This window comes from Zalophus californianus, chromosome 14 (genome assembly GCF_009762305.2).
Source record: "Zalophus californianus isolate mZalCal1 chromosome 14, mZalCal1.pri.v2, whole genome shotgun sequence".
NCBI lineage: Eukaryota > Metazoa > Chordata > Mammalia > Carnivora > Otariidae > Zalophus > Zalophus californianus.
The window spans coordinates 10202172-10223339 of record NC_045608.1 but is presented as its reverse complement, the minus strand read 5'-3'; the positions used below and the strand labels follow the sequence as shown (position 1 = coordinate 10223339).

At 46.6% G+C, this 21168-nt stretch overlaps 1 protein-coding gene across 4 annotated transcripts in view; it reads right to left on the bottom strand.

Moving 5' to 3' along the window:
- Positions 1–8529, bottom strand: part of RPH3A (rabphilin 3A) — a 268394-nt gene extending 259865 nt beyond the window's left edge. Inside the window, exon 1 of one of the 4 annotated variants that reach the window (XM_027575138.1) lies at positions 8371–8529. In XM_027575138.1, coding sequence (XP_027430939.1) covers positions 8371–8511 — 141 coding nt within the window. In that variant the 5' untranslated portion in view covers positions 8512–8529. Of the gene's footprint in view, positions 1–8365 lie in introns of all 4 variants that reach the window. The other 3 variants (XM_027575139.1, XM_027575140.1, XM_027575145.1) reach the window with 3 other exon arrangements.
- Positions 8530–21168: the final 12639 nt, after the last annotated feature.

The following is a 21168-nucleotide window of genomic DNA, read 5'->3' as shown; positions in this document are numbered from 1 at the left end:
ATCCTGTACAACTCTAGGATCAAATAGAACACAATGTAAGTGATGCCCTCTAGAGCTGTGGAACAAGTTGGGTCTTGTGTGCACCTAACATAGTGCCTAGCATATAGTCAGTGCTCAATAAACACTGGTTAATTACCTAATGTATTTACATGTAATAATAACAACAGAACCCTATATTATCCATGAGGATACAAAAACCAATACAATAAAATCAGCTGAAGAGCTCCAGCTCACACACTGGGCATTATTTCAATACCCCACATTAAGAGCAGCACAGGCAAAACCTCCCTACACTCATGAAACTGAGACTCTGGGAGGGTAGAAACTGAGTTGGTTTTGTTCCTGTTGGACCCCAGCACCCCAGCACAGGGCCTGGCATATAGTATTCACTCCAAAAGTACTTGTTGAAGAATATACAGGTATTTGGACAGAAAATCCCTGGATGGGGGCACCTGGGTGGCTCAGTCGTTAAGTGTCTGCCTTCGGCTCAGGTCATGATCCCAGGGTCCTGCGATGGAGCCACACATCGGGCTCCCTGCTCCACAGGAAGCCTGCTTCTCCCTCTCCCACTTCCCCTGCTTGTGTTCCCTCTCTTGCTGTGTCTCTCTCTCTCTCTGTCAAATAAATAAATAAAAATAAAAATCTTTTTAAAAAAGGAAATCCTTGGATGAATAAACAGATGCATGCATGCATGCATGGAGGGATAGATGTTTGGATGGATGTTTGGAGAGATGGTAGGATGTATGGATGGATGAGTGACCGTATGAGTGGATGGATGAGTAACGATGGGTAAACAGAAGGACAGGTGGGGCAATAGATGGGTGGAATAAGCAGTTAAAATCATGGACTGTTTTTTGGGTTTGTTTAAGATTTTATTTTTAAGTAATCGCTACACCTGACATGGGGCTCAAACTCACAACTCAAGAGGTACATGCTCCACTGCCTGAGCCAGTCAGAAGCCCCTCTCATGAACTGTTTAGACTGCCTGGGTTCAAATCCCAGCTCTGTCAGTTACTCCAGGAATAGAAATGGAATTAAAAGGATGAAAAAGTAACCCAAAATGAGACCCTGAGAAGGAATAAGAGGGTAATTTGTGAATGAAATATTTATGGAAGCCAAACACCTTCCTGGTAAAAACAGAAGCACTGGAATTCACAGAGGTAAACTGACTTGTCCAAGATGACACCATTGATGAATGGTGGTACCAGAACAAAAGTCTAGGTTTTCTGCCTCCCTTTTATTCATTGAACAAACATCTATTTAGTACTTCCTATTTGCCAGGCAGTATATAGGTGCTGGAAATACAGGACTGAGCACAACAAACACAGTACCTACCCTCAGAGCACTGAAAGTCTACTGGGAAGTGATAGTATCATACAGGGAAGTTCCAGCAGTTAGGAGAACATATAACAGTGAGAAGTAATCTAGCCTGGTGATCAGGGAAGGCATTAAAGTCAAAACCTGAAGACAATTGAAAAGATGGATAGGAGACATTTTGGCAGAACCATGTATTAAACAGCTCTATGACCCTGGGCAAACTGCCTAATCTGCATGGGCCCCTTTTTCCTCATCTTTAAATGTGGATCATAAATGACAAAATAGACGGTACTCAATAAATGTTAGTTCTCCTTTTCTTCCCCAGGAGGGTGTCTTTCTAAGCTAACATGCCATTCCAGGAGGAAGAAGAGTTGGGTATATGTATAGTCTAAAAAACACAAATTGTATTTGTTTCTTTATCCATTATAATATTTATTGAACATTGGCTGGCTGTCAGAAGCTTTTGTAGACATGGATGTGTAGTCCCTACTCATCAAGTCTAAGAGGATGTATCAGTCAGTTTAAGCTAGGTTATGCTGCAGTAACAAACACACCAAAATCTCAGTGGCTTCATACAACAGTTTACTCTTCGCTCACAGAGAGTCTGCTGCAGGTCCCAGTAACTCAGAAATGCAGGCTGAAACGATAGCTAATTTTCCATTTTGATCATGAGGCCTTCACATTCCACACCACATAGCAAGACACACAGAGAACTCACAGCTTTTCCTGCACTTAAACCTAGAGGTGCCCCACACCCCTCTGCTCATAGCTCATTGGCCAGCACCGATCACATGGCCCCACTTCACTGCAAGGCGGGTGGAAATGCAGCAGAGCACATGGAGTATTTGATGAGCATCACTATCTCTGCCACGGTGGAGACACACACAAATAAGCACACAAATAAGGATGTAATTACAATTGCAGTATGTGCCAGGAAGGGTCTGATTGCAGATGAACTGGCTAAAGCTCCTGAATGAAGACTTTAGAAAGCAGGAGACGCACACATAAAATTATAGATAAAAAGAAATAAATCACGATCTATCATAGACCTGAATTCTTAAAACCTACCCGTCCCTGCATCCTGGCAGCATCTGAGCAATGATTTCGTTTCTCTAGGCACAAACCACCAAAACAATGTGGAGCACAGAAATTCGGCCACACAACTCCCACAGCACCTGTAAAAAACAGCCTGACATGGCACAATGCCTAGAATGTATTTACTGGGTCCTGCTCAGAGAGTGAAAAGTTCAGCACATCACAGCCTGTGTCTGACTGGCACCAGGCTTCAGCTCAAACACAATCAACTGACCAGAGGACTCAAATTCAAATGCCCACAAGGACGGCTACATGAGAGGAGGTGGTCTCATGGGGCTGGGGAAACAAGGAGACCATGCCCACCAAGAGGGGCAATTGCCCCTCAACACCACCTGCATATTGCTACTCTGGAGTTTTGTGTGAGATTGTAGATTTTTTTTCAATGTGGGAGTTAAGTAAAACTAATTAATTATTAAAAACCCTCTTTAGGTTGAACAAAATGTACCTGCTGTCCAGATTCACCCAGTGGGCCTGCATGAAGGGGGTTCTCTATGAAGCTGGACCTCAGTTCTCTGTTCAAGCTCTAAAACAATGCAGAGAAGGCTTAGACAAATCTGGCTAAAATAGCCATAAAAGAGAAAAGCTGATATCAACCAAAATGCTTAGCAACCAGGGAATGGTTATGGAAATCCAGGTGCTGGATGAAATACTATGCACCCACTAAAAATGTTCATAAAGACAGAAGGACAGAGAGAGACAGGCTCAAGGAGGAAATTCTAACTGAAAAGAAGAGGATACACAAGTGTTACACATAATATAAGCAACCCAGATATTAAAACTATGTATCCAAAAAAGGCTGAAAGGAAATGCATCAAGTTGTTCACAGTGCTCTTTGGGGGGTAGGATTAGGGATAGTTTCCATTTGTTCCTTTTTTTATTCGTGTTGAATGAGTTTTTCCTCTTCGTAACAGGGGCAAAAATGCATATTAAAAATTAAACATTTGTTGGCGTGTGTGTCAGAGAATTTTACACCTCAGAAAAATATTAGCGGCCATCTACTCCAAAAACGTCTCACTCAACACAAGAGGACACTGAAGCCCAGAGAAGCTGAATAACTTTCCCAAGGTCACACAGCTGGTGAGCAGCAAGGCTGAGATTGAACTCAGGTGTCTTGAATACCAGGTCAGGTTCAAGCACAGCAGGCTACTGACCCAGGCATAATATAGACAGGAGGAATACTACGCAGAAAGGAAAAGGAAAGAAAGGAAGGGGGGGAGGGAAGGAGGAAGGAAAATCTTAAAACTCTTCCCAAGCTATGTACAGTTGGAGTTTTTTTTCCCATTTTATCTGTGGATCTGCTCATTTCCATAAAAGCTGATACTCTTAATTTTGTGAAGACTGCAAAACATTTCCTCTTGCAAATGTTCCCCAAGGTAAGACTTGCAGGAAGTAACCAAAGAAAAATTTTGCACTTTTAATTTAATTACTACTGTTCTCCTCCTTAGGGTACTCACCAAGAACTTGGATTTGAATGTTTTCCCTTAAAACCAGTGTGTAATGCAGTGGCCACAGAATTAAGAAAAATTAATTTAAAATGTCAGCCAAACTCCTGTGGGAGAACATGCCTCTATAATTTACCTTCCCAATCCATTAGTGCTTTGACAGTGTGGGAATTTAATATTTTAGTCACATCTTACATCTTGTGGACCAATTTGCACAAATTTGCTAATAAAAAGGCTGTCTTGACTAAACTATATCAAAGTGAAAAGCAGCTAAATTCCCCCACTGCCCTCATACACAAAATACAAAAATGATGTTAGCTAAATCCTTGGTTAAAAATGGTCTCATTGAGGGGGCTAGACTATTTCCATAAAATCATAGAATGTTAAAGAAGGGGGGGCACGTGGGGGGCTGCAGTTGGTTCCTCAGGTCATGACCTCAGGATCTTGGGATTGAGCCCCATGTCGGGCTCTGCACTGAGCTCAGAGTCTTGCTTGAGTTTCTCTCTCCCTCTCCCTCCGCCCCTAATCCTCACTCTCTCTCTCTAAAATAAATTAATTTTTTTTAAAAGTTAAAGAAGGGCTCAGGAGATGGGAGAGATGTGGGGGGTGGGGAGGGGAGGCAGAAAGAGACCAACAGATCAAGAGAAAGAATTTAATGTTACGTCCAGAGAGAAATGGAGGGATGAGCAGAGAGAAGTAAAGACAAGAGACTGGGACACAGACAGCAAAGAGACACAGAGAGAGGCAAAGAGATAAAAATTAATAATAATTATGGAGGTTGAAAGAAAGACAGACAGAAGCAGAGACAGACAGGAGGACGAACTGCAGACAGAGATAGCATGAAGCAGAGAGGGAGAGAGAGAGAGGGAGGGGTGGAGGGAGGAAGGGGAAACGAGAGAGAGAGGGAGAGATGCTAGTCTTCCTGCAGCTTTAATGTCCACATTATATCATCATCATCATTGTTGTAACAAACCATAAACAACCTGTCACCTGGGTTCAGGGTGTCCACCAAGGTCAGGGACAAGGTCAAAATAAAGTGGGTTGTTAGAATCCCAGGCAAGACAGAAAGAGAATGACCAACACAACTCCCTGGCTGAAGGCTAGACTCCCAGGATTCTGAGCCTTGGACGGTGCATTCTAGGCATGCCTGCCCCAAAATCATTCATTCTCTGCCTCCTGCCCAGACAGTCCTAACAGGGAGCAAGAGAGAGATTCCACCCAACTCTGAAGCACTTCATGTAATCAAGGCTGATGGCTGCAGACCAGGAAAACACCAAGCTCAGTGTGACTTTCAAACCCCATGTGTTCTCTCTCTGCCATGATCTGAAGATATCAGACACGATCATCAGCTCAAACCAAAGTTCTGTTTGTCCCCCAGACTTTGCTAGCCTTCACAACCTCAGGATTCAGCCTAGATGTGCCCCATCACCTGATATTTATACAGTAAAGGAAAAAATGATATAATGATAATATCAATGAGCATTTTTTGACCACTTATTGTGTGACAGGCACTGAGCAAAACTTTACAAGAATTATGTCCCTTCATGCTCATCACCAAACCCTCTACCTTTTAGGAACAGCACTTTTTTTAGGTAAGAAAACTGAGACTCAGAAGTTAGGTGTCTTGTCTGAGAGCAAACAGCAAATGAGTTGGGGAGAGAAGATTTGAACCCATGACCCAGGTCAGAGAAAGAGAGAGAGCACAAGCAGGGGGGAGCGGCAGGCAGAGGGAGAAACAGTTTCCCCAATGAGCAAGGAGCCCGATGTGGGTTCGATCCCAGGACCCTGGGATCATGACCTGAGCTGAAGGCAGACACCCAACTGACTGAGCCACCGAGGCATCCCTCTCCCAGGGTTTTTATGTCCGCTCACTTTTTAGATCTCAGTTCAATCAACTTTCTTCAGGGAAGCTTTCGCTGATATCCTTGACCATGTCAAATTCCCCTTTATGTTCTCTCATGGTGCAATGTACTTTTCCTGGGTTCCCTTACTGCAGGTGCCATTTTACATATATTGTGTGATTCATTGATGAATCACAGATCAACCCCTCTACTAGTGAAGAATTTCATAAAGGAGGGACTGAATCTGGTTTTGCTCATCCCTCTATCAATAGCAGCATGGGGCCCTAGCCCATAGTAGGTGTTTTCTGTATATGTGTGTAATTAATTGATTGGTTGATTAATGAGTGAGTGAATGAAATAACTAGAACCACATGCCAAAATCAAGAATAGAAATAGGAAGATAGAGAAATGCCCTAAGAATCAGCTAAAAGAGTTGAAAGTACTTGTCTCTAGGGATGGACTAGGAGAGGAATAGGAAACTAATATTTTGGGCACCTGGGTGGCTCAGTCTTTAAGCGTCTGCCTTCGGCTCAGGTCATGGTCCCAGGGTCCTGGGATCGAGCCCCGCGTCGGGCTCCCTGCTCAGCGGGAAGCCTGCTTCTCCCTCTCCCACTCCCCCTGCTTGTGTTCCCTCTCTCTGTGTGTCTCTCTGTCAAATAGATAAATAAAATCTTTTTTTAAAAAGGAAACCAATATGTTGTTATAAATATGTTATAATCTGACTTTTAAACTGTGTACTTGCACTACTTTGACAGACTAATTTTTTTAAATGAGATCATAAAAACTAAAAGTAACTACTTTACCAGACTTTTTTTAATATAAAGATGAAAGGGAGGGAAAGGAAGGGGTTTTCCAAATGGAAAGAGCATGGGGGGATGGGAGAAACGTCAGTGAGGAGGAATCCTGGAAAGTCAAAGGATCTGGATGCCCACGGCTACTTCGCAGAAAAGTAACTCCTGAGATACTTTGTCCTGAAAGTTATGGGGCCGGGAGCCCGTGTCTTGGGTACATCCAGCCCTGCAGCCACCGGCCACACCTGACTGGACAGCGAATCCGTGCCACGCTAAAGGCAACCAATCACAACATGAGAGGGAGACCATGAATGAAACTCTATCCAATAGAAGTGCTGCATATTTGATGATGGCAAATCCAGCCAATCAGATCCTCTCTCGGAAAGTATAACAGGGGCGCCGGGGTGGCTCAGCCAGTGAAGCCACTGCCTTCAGCTCAGGTCATGATCCCAGGGTCCTGGGATCTAGCCCCCCCACCCCGTGGGGCTCCCTGCTCAGCGGGGAGCCTGCTTCTCCCTCTCCCACTCCCCCTGCTTGTGCTCTCTCTCTGTGTCAAATAAATAAATTAAAATTTTTATCTTTTTTTTAAAGATTTTATTTCTTTATTTGACAGAGAGAGACACAGCGAGAGAGGGACCACAAGCAGGGGGAGTGGGAGAGGGAGAAGCAGGCTTCCCGCGGAGCAGGAAGCCTGATGCGGGGCTCTATCCCAGGGCCCTGGGATCACGACCCCAGGGGAAGGCAGACACTTAACAACTGAGCCACCCAGGCGCCCCTGAATAAAAATCTTTAAAAAAAAAAAAAAAGTATAACCAGCAGAGCAGGTGTTGGTTCTGATGAACAGGCACACATTGGAATTGATGGAGGCCCTCTATGAAATTATATACAAAATAAACTCCCCAGGTTCTATAGCTTTGATCAGATTATCAAAGGAAGTTGTGATGAGCAAAGGTTAAGAACTAGTAGATAGACCAGGTAAGTTTTTTTTATATTTTTTTAAATATTGGAAGATTACATGTAAAAATTTAGATTTCCAACTTCTGTTCCAAAACATACAGTTACACTGAGCCTATAATTTCTCATGGTAATGATTGCCCAGAGCTGAATTGTAGCTGCTCCCTGTAGATGGGGCATGTGTTCTCCAGCTCATCATATTCCCACCAGGCTCGTATATTCCTGGTTTTCATGTATGGTCAAAACTTTTCATTACGAAAAGTATTTTTAAGTTAATTGCCAAAATCCAAAGGTGATTTTACATAAATGTCTCACTTTCTGGCTTCCCAAGAATTTGGCCCATCCGGCCACACTGGGCGCACAATCCTGCCTAGCAACCATGAGTGTCCCTGGTGGGTCTCCAGTTGGCCCCACGGCCCATCCGCTCAGCATGGCACAGTGGCGAGGCAACCCCTGGGACCGCAGGTTAGACGCACACCTGACACCCTGTGGCTCCCCCAGCCAGGTGTTAACCCCCTGCCAGCCTGGGGAAGAGGGACACTGCTGTGGTCGGTGACAGGCCGCTGCGCCCCGAGGGACCAATAGCACCCGGCGACCACCTGTTTTCCGCGAGCAGACGCAGCCACTCCGCACACCCTTGCAGGGACCCGCCGCCCCAAAACCCAGGGGAGCCGCAGGTCGCGTGCCTTCTCCTGGCCGTCCAATTCCGTCGTCGCCCCACCCCCAGGTCTAGCGCATCCTCCAGCTCCAGCAGCCCTATTCCCGCGGACGGCGTCCTGCGTCCCCCTCCCCGGCCCGGAGGGCCCCCCACGACCCCCTCACCCAGGGCAGGCGGCGGCTCCGGGAGGCGAGAGCGGCGGCCCGCCCCCTTCCCCTCCCCGCACGCCCCCCCCCCCCCCCCCCCCCCCCGCTCCGGCGTGCCCACCTTACCCGCCCGCAGCGATGGTGGGCCGGCTGTCCCTCCTCCTCTGCCTCCAGTGGCAGCGCCTCTGCGGCCGCCCCCACCACCGCGACAAAGCCACCTGCGCGTGACCCTCGATCACCAAGTCCTCCCCACATACGCGCACACATACACACATGCGCGCGCGCGCTCTGCCCTTAGAAGTAGGAGCCGCCGCCCCGGGGGAAGTCATAAAGGGTTCCCGAGCCAAGCCTGAGGGTGAGGAAGACCACCGCCCTCTCTCCCTCCTCCGCCAGGAAAAGTTAGTTGTCTCTGCAGTTGGGTTTCTGGCAGGACCCATTCGCACGTTCCTCCCTCCCCATTCAGGCATTCACTCATGTTGCTGATCCCCAAATACACAGTGGTCCTGGGCCGTCCCAGGAGGATGCGCGCTTGCTGTCGCTCTACCGGGAACGCTTCTCCCTGTCCTAAGGGGCCTCAAAGGAAAATCACAGGGCAGGGGGCTGGTCCGCGGAATCAACCTTCGTCTCTAAGTCTCCAAAGGAAATGCCGGCTTCAACCTGCAGTTTTTAATCCATGGTGACTTAAATGGGGCTGAAAATGGACTTTCCCCTGGTTTATTTAACCCCTTTGTGACCCAAATGAAATAGCGTTGTTGTTGGGGATATCACATGAATTGTTTTAGGTGAAGTGCCTAGAACAGTGTCTGGCACACAGTAGGGACTGGGTAGTGTTAGCTGATATTAGAGTCTGCTTGCATTCGGCATGACGCGCTGCACCAAAGCTGAAACGGAACAAAACATCTCTCCAGCATGGAAACCATCTCATTCCCTTCCTCTTTAAGGCAAGTGATGTAAACCAGAGGATGGTGGCCAAGTGTGTCCTGCAGAATCCGTTCTGTTTGGTTTAGTTGCTGTTTTAGGAAAATGTGAATTGATTGTCAACGCTTAAAAACTGAGAGATCGCATAAACAAGGGGATTTTCAGTAACTCTTTGAAACAACAGAAAGTTGGGGCCGGAGCAAGCCCACTTGCCTGGAGGCAGGAGGTCCCAAACAGTGGGCTCTTTAAAGAGGTGTTTGCTCTGATTAGCCCCAGTTTCCACTAGACTCACTTGCTCCTTTACAAGATCTTCCTAGCCCCTGCAGACCATTTGAGTTTGGCCTACGACCTAATGCTGAGTTTTGTCCAGTTTCCCCAAGAAGTAGCTTTCATTATCCCCATTTTACATAAAAGGAAACTGAGTCTCAGAAAGGTCTAGTAAGGGGGCACTTGGGTGGCTCAGTCGGTTAAGCATCTGCCTTCCGCTCAGGTCATGATCCCGGGGTCCTGGGATGGAGCCCCCCATCAGGCTCCCTGCTCAGGGGGAGGTCTGCTCCCTCCCTCTGCCCCCCCCCCACCGCTTGCTCTCTATCTTAATTAAATAAATAAAATTTAAAAAAAAGAAAGATCTAGGGGCGCCTGGGTGGCTCAGTCGTTAAGCGTCTGCCTTCGGCTCAGGTCATGATCCCAGGGTCCTGGGATCGAGCCCCGCATAGGGCTCCCTGCTCCACGGGAAGCCTGCTTCCCCCTCCAACTCCCCTGCTTGTGTTCCCTCTCTCACTGTGTGTCTCTTTCTGTCAAATAAATAAATAAAATCTTTAAAAAAAAAAAAAAGAAAGAAAGATCTAGTAAATTGTCCAAGGCCACACAGTTAATATACAGCAGAAACTAAGGTTGGAACCAAGGCTTTATGCCCTCAGGGTCTGACCACAGCAAGGGAAGCTTAAAGGGGAAAAAGTGGTTTATGTCAAGCCATCTTTTTGAAAGGAGCATATTTATTAATAGCACACTTTGAATGCCAATTTGTTGGGACTGTTTAACAAGAATTTAAATTTTTAGCTTCATCTACGTTGGCAGTGTCCTCTCCCACACTCCCCCCACCTCCTTATTTTTCCTCATTTAAGCACTCTGAAAAATTCTAAAGGTTTAACTGAAATCAAAAACCTTTCTTATTTCATCCGTCTCAAGTTACTGGCAACCGTAGGTGTTCTTTCCTTTCCATTTCTTCTTTTTAGCTTCTTTATTTATATTTTACTGTTTGTAGTTTGTAAATTCCCTCTTACCAGCTGCTTGCAAAATCAAAATGTCTTTACCGTTAAGTTTCCAGCTAGGGTTGTTTTTTGGCCCAATAAACATATATCTGAGGGGGAAAAAAAATGTGTGCACACAAACACCTATCTGTATAGTCCCTAAAAGGTTCTTGGCGTCTCTCCAGGTCTCAGTGTCCCAAAGTGTTTTCACAGATCTTAAACCCAAACGCCAGAGTCACTCATGGCATAACTGTACCCTTCACATTTAGAACAGTTTGGTTGCAACCATTAGCCAGAAATATGATCCTACATTACTGTCAATTTATAAATGTTGACAACTCATTCAAAAGAACTTAAACACAGGGAAGACAACACCTCCCCACCACCACCACCAGGTGTAACAAGTTCATGACTTCTGTTTCCAACTTTCAGGGTGACTGGTGTGTCTACCCCTTCTAAGTCAGTGGGGAAAGCTCTCTGCCTTGATGCTTTTCCCTCTCTTCCTTGGCTCCTTGGGCCCCTGGAGCCCTTTGATCCTCTCCACGTTGACGGTGTGGGTTGTCAATCATTCTATGCCATATAACTCCTCTGCAAGGTGGGAGGGGTGGGTGGGCAGAGGAAGGGGTAGCTTTAGAAACTACAAATTGGAGGAGAAGAAGAAGTAAGAGCTCATCACTGGTCTAATTTCAGCCTCAGTCATCTCTCAGGTGCTACTCAAGTGTGGTCCCTAGGCCGGCAGCATCAGTGGCAACTGGGAACCTGTTAGAAATGCAGATTCTTAGGCCCCACCCCAGATCTACCCATCAGACCCTCTGGGCAGGGCTCCGAGGGAATCTACGGTTTAGTACTCTGGGGGACTCTCATCAGTACTGAAGTCTGGGGTTAACCTCCGCCTGAGTGCTTTTATGCTAAAGTAATCTCTCTCCACCTTATTTTACCAAAGCTGCCCCCCCAACCCCTGTTATCCTGGCCAGACCCCCAGAGAGAAAGGGAGGCTAGGAACGCCTCCCATCACACTGAGAATTTTGAATAACTTCATTCCTTGCCTTTGGAATATCATCTTATAATTCAATAATAAGCAAATAACCCAATAAAATGTGGGCAAAAGATCTAAACAGACAGTTCACAAAAGAAGGTATATAAATGGCCAATAAGCACCTGAAAAGGTGTGCAACAGCATTAGTCATCAGGGGAATGCAAATTAAAACTTCAGTGAGATACCACTACACGCCACCTACCAGAATGGCTAAAACTAATAAGACTGACAATATCGAGTGTTTGTGAGGATGTAGAGCAACTGGAACTTTCATAGGGTGCTGGTAGGAATGCAAAATGGAACAACTTTGGAAAAGAGTCTGGCAATTTCTTATAAAGCTAGATATACACTCATCACACAACCCAGCAATTCCACTCCTAGGCCTTTACCCAAGAGAAATGAAAACATATGCCCACAGAGAGACTTGCACACAGCAGCTTTATTCATCAAAGCCCCAAGCTGGAGGTGACCCAAATGTCCGTTGATGTGTGCATAGAGAAACAAATTGTGGCATATCCACAGAATGGAATACTATTTAGCAACAGAAAGGGAATGAACTACTGACACCCATAATAACATGGATGAATAGCAGAAACATCCTGCCCAGCAAAAGAAGCCAGATAGAAAATATTACACAGGGTGCCTGGGTGGTTCAGTTGGTTAAGCGACTGCCTTCGGCTCAGGTCATGATCCTGGAGTCCCGGGATCGAGTCCCACATCGGGCTCCCTGCTCAGCAGGGAGTCTGCTTCTCCCTCTGACCCTCTTCCCTCTCATGCTCTCTCTCATTCTCTCTCTCAAATAAATAAATAAAATCTTTAAAAAAAAAAAAAGAAAATATTACACATTGTATCCACTAGGGATCTACAGTGATACAAAGCAGATCAGTCAGTGGCTGTCTGGGGTTGAGGGGATGGTGATTAATGGCAAAGGGATATGCAGAAAGTTTCTGGGGTGATGGGAATATTCTTTATCTTTACTGGAGTGGTGGTTATATAGGTATATAAATCTATCAAACCTCATCCAACTGTCCACTTAAAATGGGTGCATTGTTGCACATAAATCATATCACCATTGAGATGATTGTTCTTAGCACGACTGCCCATAAATGACACTTCAATAAACATGATGATTTTGAAGTGCCTGTCCTGGCCCAGCTGTGCCCAGGAGGGAATCGCTGACACCAAAAGGGACAGAGGCATCTCTGGCATTTAGTCTGTCTTGGGGCTGAGCCTGTCTCCCTGTTCCTGCTGCAGCTTGGAGGCAGGTGAGCAGTGCAGAGGTTTTGCCCACATCAAATAACTTCAAAAGTCCAGTAATTGGGAAGTGAGCATCTCCAGCTCAATGCAATTACCGAGCACTACACCTCACTCTGCACCTTGAACCAGCAGACAACCCTGGGACAGGGAATCGGTAGGGATGGCAGGGGCCGCTCTCACGGCTGTCTGGGCATCTCACCAGCCACCTGCAGCCACCTGTGTGCCAGCCTCCAACACAGCTTTCCTAATTGGAGTCTGGGTCACCAAGGCCACATTCCCCGGTTCCTGAGCCTCTTTGAAGAGAGAATAGAGCCGCTGGCATTTCCCAGCAAGCCGGGTCTGTGTCTGACGGCGAAAGCAGAGCCGCCGCGTCCTCCCCCACCGCTAGGAGGCGCCACTCGTGCCGAATGACTATGTGAATGGCGACCGGGCACCCGGGCAGCACAGCAGCCCCACCGGAGGCCCGGAACTATGCCTCCGCTGCGAAGGTAAAATTCACATGGCATAAAATTAACCATTTCAGGGACGTAAGCCCATTCACCATGTTGTGCAACCATCACCTCTGTCTCGTTCCAAAGCACCTTCATCACCCCAAAAAAGAGACCTTGTACCTGTCCAGCAGTCACTCCCCTTTCTAACCACACCCCCCCGCCCCCTCCAGCCCCTGGCAACCACCAATCTCCTCTCTAATTCTCCGGATTTGCCTGTTCTGGATGTTTCATATAAATGGGATTATACCTTATGTGGTCTTCTGGGACTGGCTTCTTTCACTGAGCATCCTCTTTTCACTGGTAGCACGGATCAGCATTCCATTGTATGGATGCATATCACCTTTTCTTGACCCACTCATTAGTTGATGGACAGTGGGTGTTTACAATTCCTAGGACAGCCCTTACTTATTTCAGTCCCCGGAAGGGAGCAGGCCTGTGAGTTCCTTGGAGGACAAGTTCACGCCTTCTGAATTTTCCACAGATCCCTGGGGCTCTAGCAGAACACTACAGACTAAGCAGCTTCAACAACCAGCATTACTGCTCACAGTCCTGGGGACTGGAGGTCTGACAGGGTGCAGGCATGGCAGAGTCCCTGATGAGGGTCCTCTTGCTGGTTATGTCCTCACATGGCTTTCCTTGGTGCGTGCACACCGAGAGAGGTCTCTGTCTCTTCCGCTTTTTCACGAGGATACGGAGGGCTCCACTCTCATAACCTAATCTAACCTAATCACCTTCCAAAGGCTCCAGCTCCAAATACCATCACATTAGGGTTAGGATTTCATCAGAGGCATTTTAGGAGGATACAACATCCGATCCACAGACAGTACCTGCCTCTGACCCAGTCTGCCACCCCGCCCGTGCCTCCTGCCAGTTCCTGGTGGAGATATAAAATGGTAAATAACCTTGGAAATCAGTTTGCAGACCCTTATAAAGGTAAAGATACAACTTACCATATGACTCAGCTGTCCCACTCCTAGACATGTACCGAAGAGGCAGTGCTGGCTTTAAATCCAGCCCCATTCACTTTGTAGACGTGTGATCTCGAGCAAATGATTCAGCCACCCTGAGTGTCAGCTTATTCATCTGCGAAATGAGGATAATAGTAACGCTTTATTCGTTCGTTTAATCAACAGTTGTTGAGCACCTCTGTGAACCGGGTTGTGAGCCGGCAGTGGTGGAGGAAACAGATACGCCTATCCTCAAAGAGGTTCACACTTTGGGAAGGAACGTAAACATTAAACAAATAAGGAGACAAATTGTGATACATGCTAGGAAGGAAAGGAACAGGGAACTGAGAGAGGGGACAACATGGGGTGCTGGATTTTTTTTTTTTTTTTTAAGTAATCTTTATACTCAACGTGGGACCCAAACCACAACCCTGAGATCAAGAGCCACCGGCTCCACTGACTGAGGCGCCCCTAGGGTGCTGAATTTAAATTGAGGAGTGAGAGAAGGCTCTTCTGGGGGGAAATAGCCCCTAAATGAAACCAGAAACCAGAAGGTCAAAAGAGCCTGTGAAAAGGCCCTGAGGCCGCAGAACCTCCGAGTGTCTGCGGAAAAGCACAGGGCAGTGGAGTAAGGAAGGAGGCGGGAGTGCGGACCAGGTTATACCTGCACTGTAGACCAGATGGTGCATGTGGACATTATCTTGCAAGCAGTGCGGAGGGTCCGAATTCGGCTTTCCCCAAAAGCGGATGTCGGTTCCTAACCTGCCCCCGCGCCTGCGCACACGGAGCGCAGGGAGAGGCGCAAGAAAGGGGCAGCCCCTCCAGAGCCGGAGGCGGTGATCACAAGTCGGCGACTTACCAGGCTCGTCTTGGCAGCCAGGACAAGGGGGTTTCCGCACAGCAGCCAGAACCTTAAAAGTTTACACAGAGGTCTTAACGGGTTGTCACCTTGGTCTCAGGAACACCTTCCTCTCTCAAGGCTATGTCCTTGAGAATGGCTCCCCCCGTGGGAACGGTGGGCGGAGCGCACATTTCAAGGGGAGGGGTGAGGAGCTGGTGACCTCCCGATCTCCCCCGGCCAGCTGACGGGTCAAGCTGGGGTCACGTCCCCTCTGTGACCGCCACCAACACTGCACCCCTCGTGACCGTGACCGGCTCTGATGATCTCCACCCCCCCCCCCCCGCCCGCCCTCCTCGGCAGTGTGTCTGGAGCAGTCAGCGAGAGATTTGGCTAGCATGGAGGTGGCTCGTTGGGAGGCTATCCGGCCACACGGGAGGCAGATCCCACAGCAACCGATATAAATACGTGGAAAACACAGATCATGATAATGATTTCCAAAATAAGTAACAATTTTTTTCCACCGAGAGCCCCATGATCTTAGCCACTGATTTATTAAGTCCCCTAGGCTGGGGGTCAGATCGCTGTGGGGCTTTTTAAGTGTCCTCATGTGATTTAATAAAGATGGTACGTTCACAGTCTCATTGGGTATAAATGCACAACACTCTGGGTAATGGCACCAGTGCGTCCCGGCAAGGCAGAGAGAATGTCCAAGGCTGTCCTGTTTCAGAAGATGGCTCTTCTCCTTGGAGACGTTTCGGTGTTCAGGAGGACAGGATTTGTTGGCTCTCATTTAGGTCTTGTAGGGTGATTTTAGTAAGGGCTTCTCGATGTGCTATCAGGTCCTCCAGGCCAATGGAGGGAACAAAGACAGGTTCAGTCACCTATAGGGTCCAGATGACCTCAAGACCACATTGCTCTCTCAGCGCTGTGTCCTTGAAAACGGCTCCCACTGTGGAAACAGAGGGCAGAAGGCACATTCCAAGGACAGGGGAGGTGGCGAGGAGCCTCCGGTTGCCCAGGTCCCGCTGGAGGATCCAGCGGCTGTCTCGTCCTCTCCACGACCTCCTCCAACCGCAGACCCTGAGACAAAGATGTGAGGGCAAATAATGTATTTGGGGGAAGTGGCCTCAGGAGGCAGTGGTAGAGGAGAGGGTGAGGCCAAGGAAGGAAGCAGAAAGAGAGCACAACACTAAGCAGATTACCACTGGGGCAACAGGGCCCAATCCCCACTCAACGTAATCCCCAGCCTAGGGGCGAGTGATCTGCGGTATTTATCCACCAGCTACCAGCCGCCATCAGGTGAGGCTCGTTGGAGGAGGAGAGAGGGGTGCTACCTCCTGGCACTGGTAGCCTGCCCTATAAATAGCCAGATAAACTCTCAGCTGAGGCTTAGGTGCTCCTGTTGCAAGCCACCAGCTCTGCATGTCCAGAAACGGGGTGTGCCAAGGGGATATAAGCAGGGTGCTCACAGCATCCGCTGCAGGGAGTCAGTGAAGGATTTTCAGCAGAGAGATTTGCAAAGCTCACTCTGGTGGAGAAGAGGCTGTGGGTAACGCGAGTGGCAGCCGAAGTCCAGCTTGGAGCCTGTTGGCAGGGGTTCTGGAGGGTACCGTCATAGTTTGGACTGGGATGGAGGCAGTGGGGGTGGACAGCAGTGGGAAGGTTGGAGATATATTTGGAAGTAGGAACTGCAGGGCTTGGCAATGGAGTGGATGCAGGAATGAGGGCAAGAGGCCTGTCAAGGGTAGCACCGACGTTTCTGGCTCTATGAGCGAGGGAAACCAAGAGGCTGTTCCCCGAGAGGGGAAGACTGAAGAAGAGGATGCTGGTATTACTGAGGAATTCAAGGAAATGAAATGAGGTCTTGTAGGAAACAGACCTTCCCCACACTAGGCCCTCGGTGTGGTTTTGTGTTTTTCCTTCCATTCCCCCGGTCTCGGAAGTCAAGATTCGAGCCTCTGGGTCACGGGACAAATGATGAGCTTGCAACATTTCATCTCGGGGGAATAACACACAGTAGAAACAAGCCTCACAACCCACCTTGACAGGTTCCTGGAATTCCACGTGGCATCCCAACCCAGTTCTGGAGGCGGATTCCTGAAATTCCCTTTGGTCCAGCTACCCTAGGGGCAAATCTTCTCCTGGCTTGCAGTGGCTGTGGCATAAGCTGAGCATTAGAACAATGTGGTCCTTTTTAGCCAGTGACATGTTCTTAATTCCATGGGTTTCAATGGCTCAGAGTTTTCCTCTTAACATGTGGCTCAAAAATAAAAACAGGACAGCAAACGTTTGGGATTTGTCCCAGAAGATTTGAATTAGTCACTCATGTATTCAACAAGCATTAGCATCTAATGTTTTGAGGCAACTGATGGAAAGAGGGGAGCTTTTGTAAGGAGGTAAATCACACAGGCAGAGGTGAATGGCTCACTAAGAAAGAAACTGCCCTGAGGAAAGAAGGGGCTGAATATGTCCACATGTGGCTTTACAGGGAATACGGGACCGTGGAATGGCACAGTAGGCCTGGACACAGAGAGACAGGCAGAATCACCTGAACAGCTGCACAAGTTGGTACAACCACTTTAGAAAACTGTTTAGCAACGTCTTCTAGAACTACACATGCATAGACACCGTCATCTAGCAATTCCATTCTTATGGAAATGCATCCATCTGTTCAATAAAAGACATGTGCTGGAATGTTCCAGGTGGTACTATTCATAATAGCAAAAAAAAAATCAAAAAGAAACTGGACGCAAATGCCCACCAACAGTAGAATGGATGATTGCATTGTACTGTATTCACACGTGGAGTTTTGTGCCCTGTACAGCAAGGTGGATAAATGGTTTGCCACATGCAATAACATGGATGATTCTTGCACAAAGTTGTAATTCTAATAATAATGCTTTGCATCTGGACATGCTGTTAAGGAATTCCTTCCTTCAGGAAATATTGAACAGCTGCTACTGGAACAGACACTGTTCTAGGTCCTGGAGATACAGACAGCAAACAAGGCTATCCAATACCCTTGTTGCCATGAGCTCACATTCTACTAGGGGAAAACAAACAGCAAACAAGTAGTACATCCCAAATCTCTGAACATGTTTTAGTTGGGGTTTGGGCTTTTTAATGGAAGTAACCAACTTAATGACCAAGACTGGAAATAATGAACATTATGCTTTAAATCCAGAGTGGATGGGCCCTTGTGGGGGAGGGGTGGCCCTCGAATGGATGTCAAGAGACCAACGAATCTCCTAGAATTACACGCAAAATGTTGTATGTCTAGGGATTTTTCTGGGGAGATGGTCCAAGACATTCTTGGATTTCTAAAAATGTCATTGACCCAAAAAGCGTTCAGAATCCCCCCATTCTCTCTAATCTCGCTTAAGGTACGTGCAAACATTTTCAGAGCCCATGCCCATAATCACTGGGATCAACTGTATTTTGCTTGATTTGCTGCACGTTATTCTTCCAAAGTAGTAAATGCACAGTCATGTCCTATTTGTCATCCGGAAATGCTACAAAAGATTGTCTGTGTCACATTCTGTTCACTTCACCCAACCACTCTCAACCTCCGGCACACAGTCCTTTCTTGTTCCTCACCATTCCCTAAAGGTTGCTGTGAATACCTTTGCACAGATTTGTTGGTTGCTTCTAAAGGGTTTTCTTGGTGAGTATTGGAAAACTGCAAGAAGTAGGTCAAATGACACTCAGGTCTTAATACTTGTAGGTTGCTACTCACCACATTTTGAATGCAACAAGAAGGACTATTAAAAATCACCTGCAGATGACAAAAGGGATCATTTTTGCTTTAATTCATCACTGATCTCCCTCTTTCCCCCTGTAATAACAGTCATCTATCCTGGGTAAAATCGGAGAGTGAAACAGAGTACTTATTACAATAATGGAAAAATACCTATTTTCTGGCAAGACATTTCATGCTTCTACGCCCTTGGAAGTTCCACTCAAATCTTTTCCTATCATTCACCATAACCAATGTGTCAGTTTCAGGGTAAACAGGCAAGATGGGGGTGGGGGGTGGGGGGGTGAAGGGTGGAATGTTGCCATGGTAACAAAGGATTTCAGTGATGAGTATCCATGGTGATTGTTGCTAAATTCTGAGAGCTTTTAAATGCTTTATTTAAAATACATAACAACTATGCAGCTGCTGAGGATGTTCTGACGGGAAGAGAGGAATGAGTTGTTTGCACTTTTATGGATACGCTTGGCATGGTTTGGCAGGAAGGAGATAAGGCAGTTTAAGGACAGACATGCTCTATGTGTGATACTATTTAGTAGTTATCGAGGACCACTATCCCTCTCATACAGAATTCTCTCACACCCCTGGGTCCCATTTGTACCTCAATCACCTCCTCAACAGGGTAACACCTGAGATAAACTCAGGCAGAAACCAGCCCCCACCCTGCTCCTTCCCTGGGCACCCCGCTCCCACCACTGCCTTGGAATAGAAACACACAGAGCTCTGAGCAGAACGGAGAGTTTCCAAGGGGCAAACCTCATTGGAAGCTTAAAATAGGTGCTGGGGAGCACAAAGCCAGGACTATTTCTTTTTTCACTCACATGGATGTGAGTATGAGTTGGAGAAATGGGACTAGAACTCAGATCTTCTAACTGCTAATCCAGAGTTCACTTATTCTCCTTTTGTATTAGAATGAACTAGGACTATGAACAGCAGAGACCCAGTGTAACAGGAACTATACAAGATAGAAGCTCATTTCTCTTTTACAAAAAAAAAAAAAAAAAAAAAAAATCCAGAGGCTCAGGGAGCCAGGCTTCTTCTATCTTGTTGCTGCACTGTAGACAGACTCCATTCTTATGGTCACCTCATTATCCACTATGGCTGCCTGATTGCAGCCATCACATCCAAATTCCAACCAGCAGGAAAGAGGAAAAAATGAAGAAATAAAAGCAAAAGACCCAAACAGCTGCCTTTTAAAGAACATTCCTGAAAGCTACCATTTGATACTTCCCTTATGTATCTATCTACTACAGGGCCTCTCCTAGCTACAAAGGAGGGAGGGAAAGAAGAAAGAGAGAGAAGCTCTCATGGTCCAGATTCATCTAAAATGAGGACCTCTAGTGGTTCTTGAGAGATAATTTTAGATCCTACTAATCACCTTGGGAGAAACTGATCCTCTTTCCATTCCCTTCCAAACCTGATAATGACAACAGGGAGAAAGTCTCAGGCTGGTGTTTCAGGTACCGAACACCTGCTTTTGTCTCCTTTCAACAGAGATCCAGTCTCAGCCCAAAGTTCTAAGTATGCCTAAATATGCAGAGCAGATGTTAACTTTTGTTTTACATGAGTCGCTGTCTTAACCAATCACAGCGGCCTTACTAGAACTTAATATCATTGTTTGGTTTGCCTTGTATTAATGTTCACGCACTATCTCAGTGAGTAATGAGATATTTACATCTGTGACTTTTTTTTTCCTTTTAAATAAACAGCTTCATGTTTTACAAGTGAATTGATTTAAAGGAGAAAACCTTCACATAAACAACAGTACAGGTAGCACACGTATATGTTAAAAGCATGACTGAAGAATGGGACACACGGGTTTGGTGGACAATCCCAGTCCTGCTGCAGACTTGCTGTATGACTTTTAGACAAGTCCTTCAACAGTCTGGGCCTCCGCTTTCACACCTGTAAAATAAAGAAAACCAGACTTGATAGTTGCTAAGATCTCTGCTCTAAAGGAATTCTGGAGTTCACAAAGGACTCCAAATATAACTCCCCAGAACCCCAGCCATCACTTCTCCGGAGACACCAGCTTTGCCTCGGTGAGCATTTGAGTATACATAAACAGCAAACACTTGGCTTAGCAATGGAGATTAATCTGTATTCAGAGCATTGCAAATAAAGATTTTCAAACCAGTGGAGAGCTATCTCCCAAAAAAACAAAATTAGACTTAATTATTTTTAAAACAATACATCTCTTAATTTGCAAATGAGCAGAGCAGAATGCTAAGGAAGGTCTCATTTTGGATGTTAACTACAGTTGCTTTTTCAATTGAAGATTTTCATACTCTCTCTTCACACTTCCCCTCAACTGTTTATTAATAACTCTGCCTTTTCCTTGGTTTTAAAGTATCCCTAAATATTAAACCCGGTGTGCAGAGCAGATGCTAACTTTGTTTTACGTGAGTTGCTTGTCTTATAATAACCCAA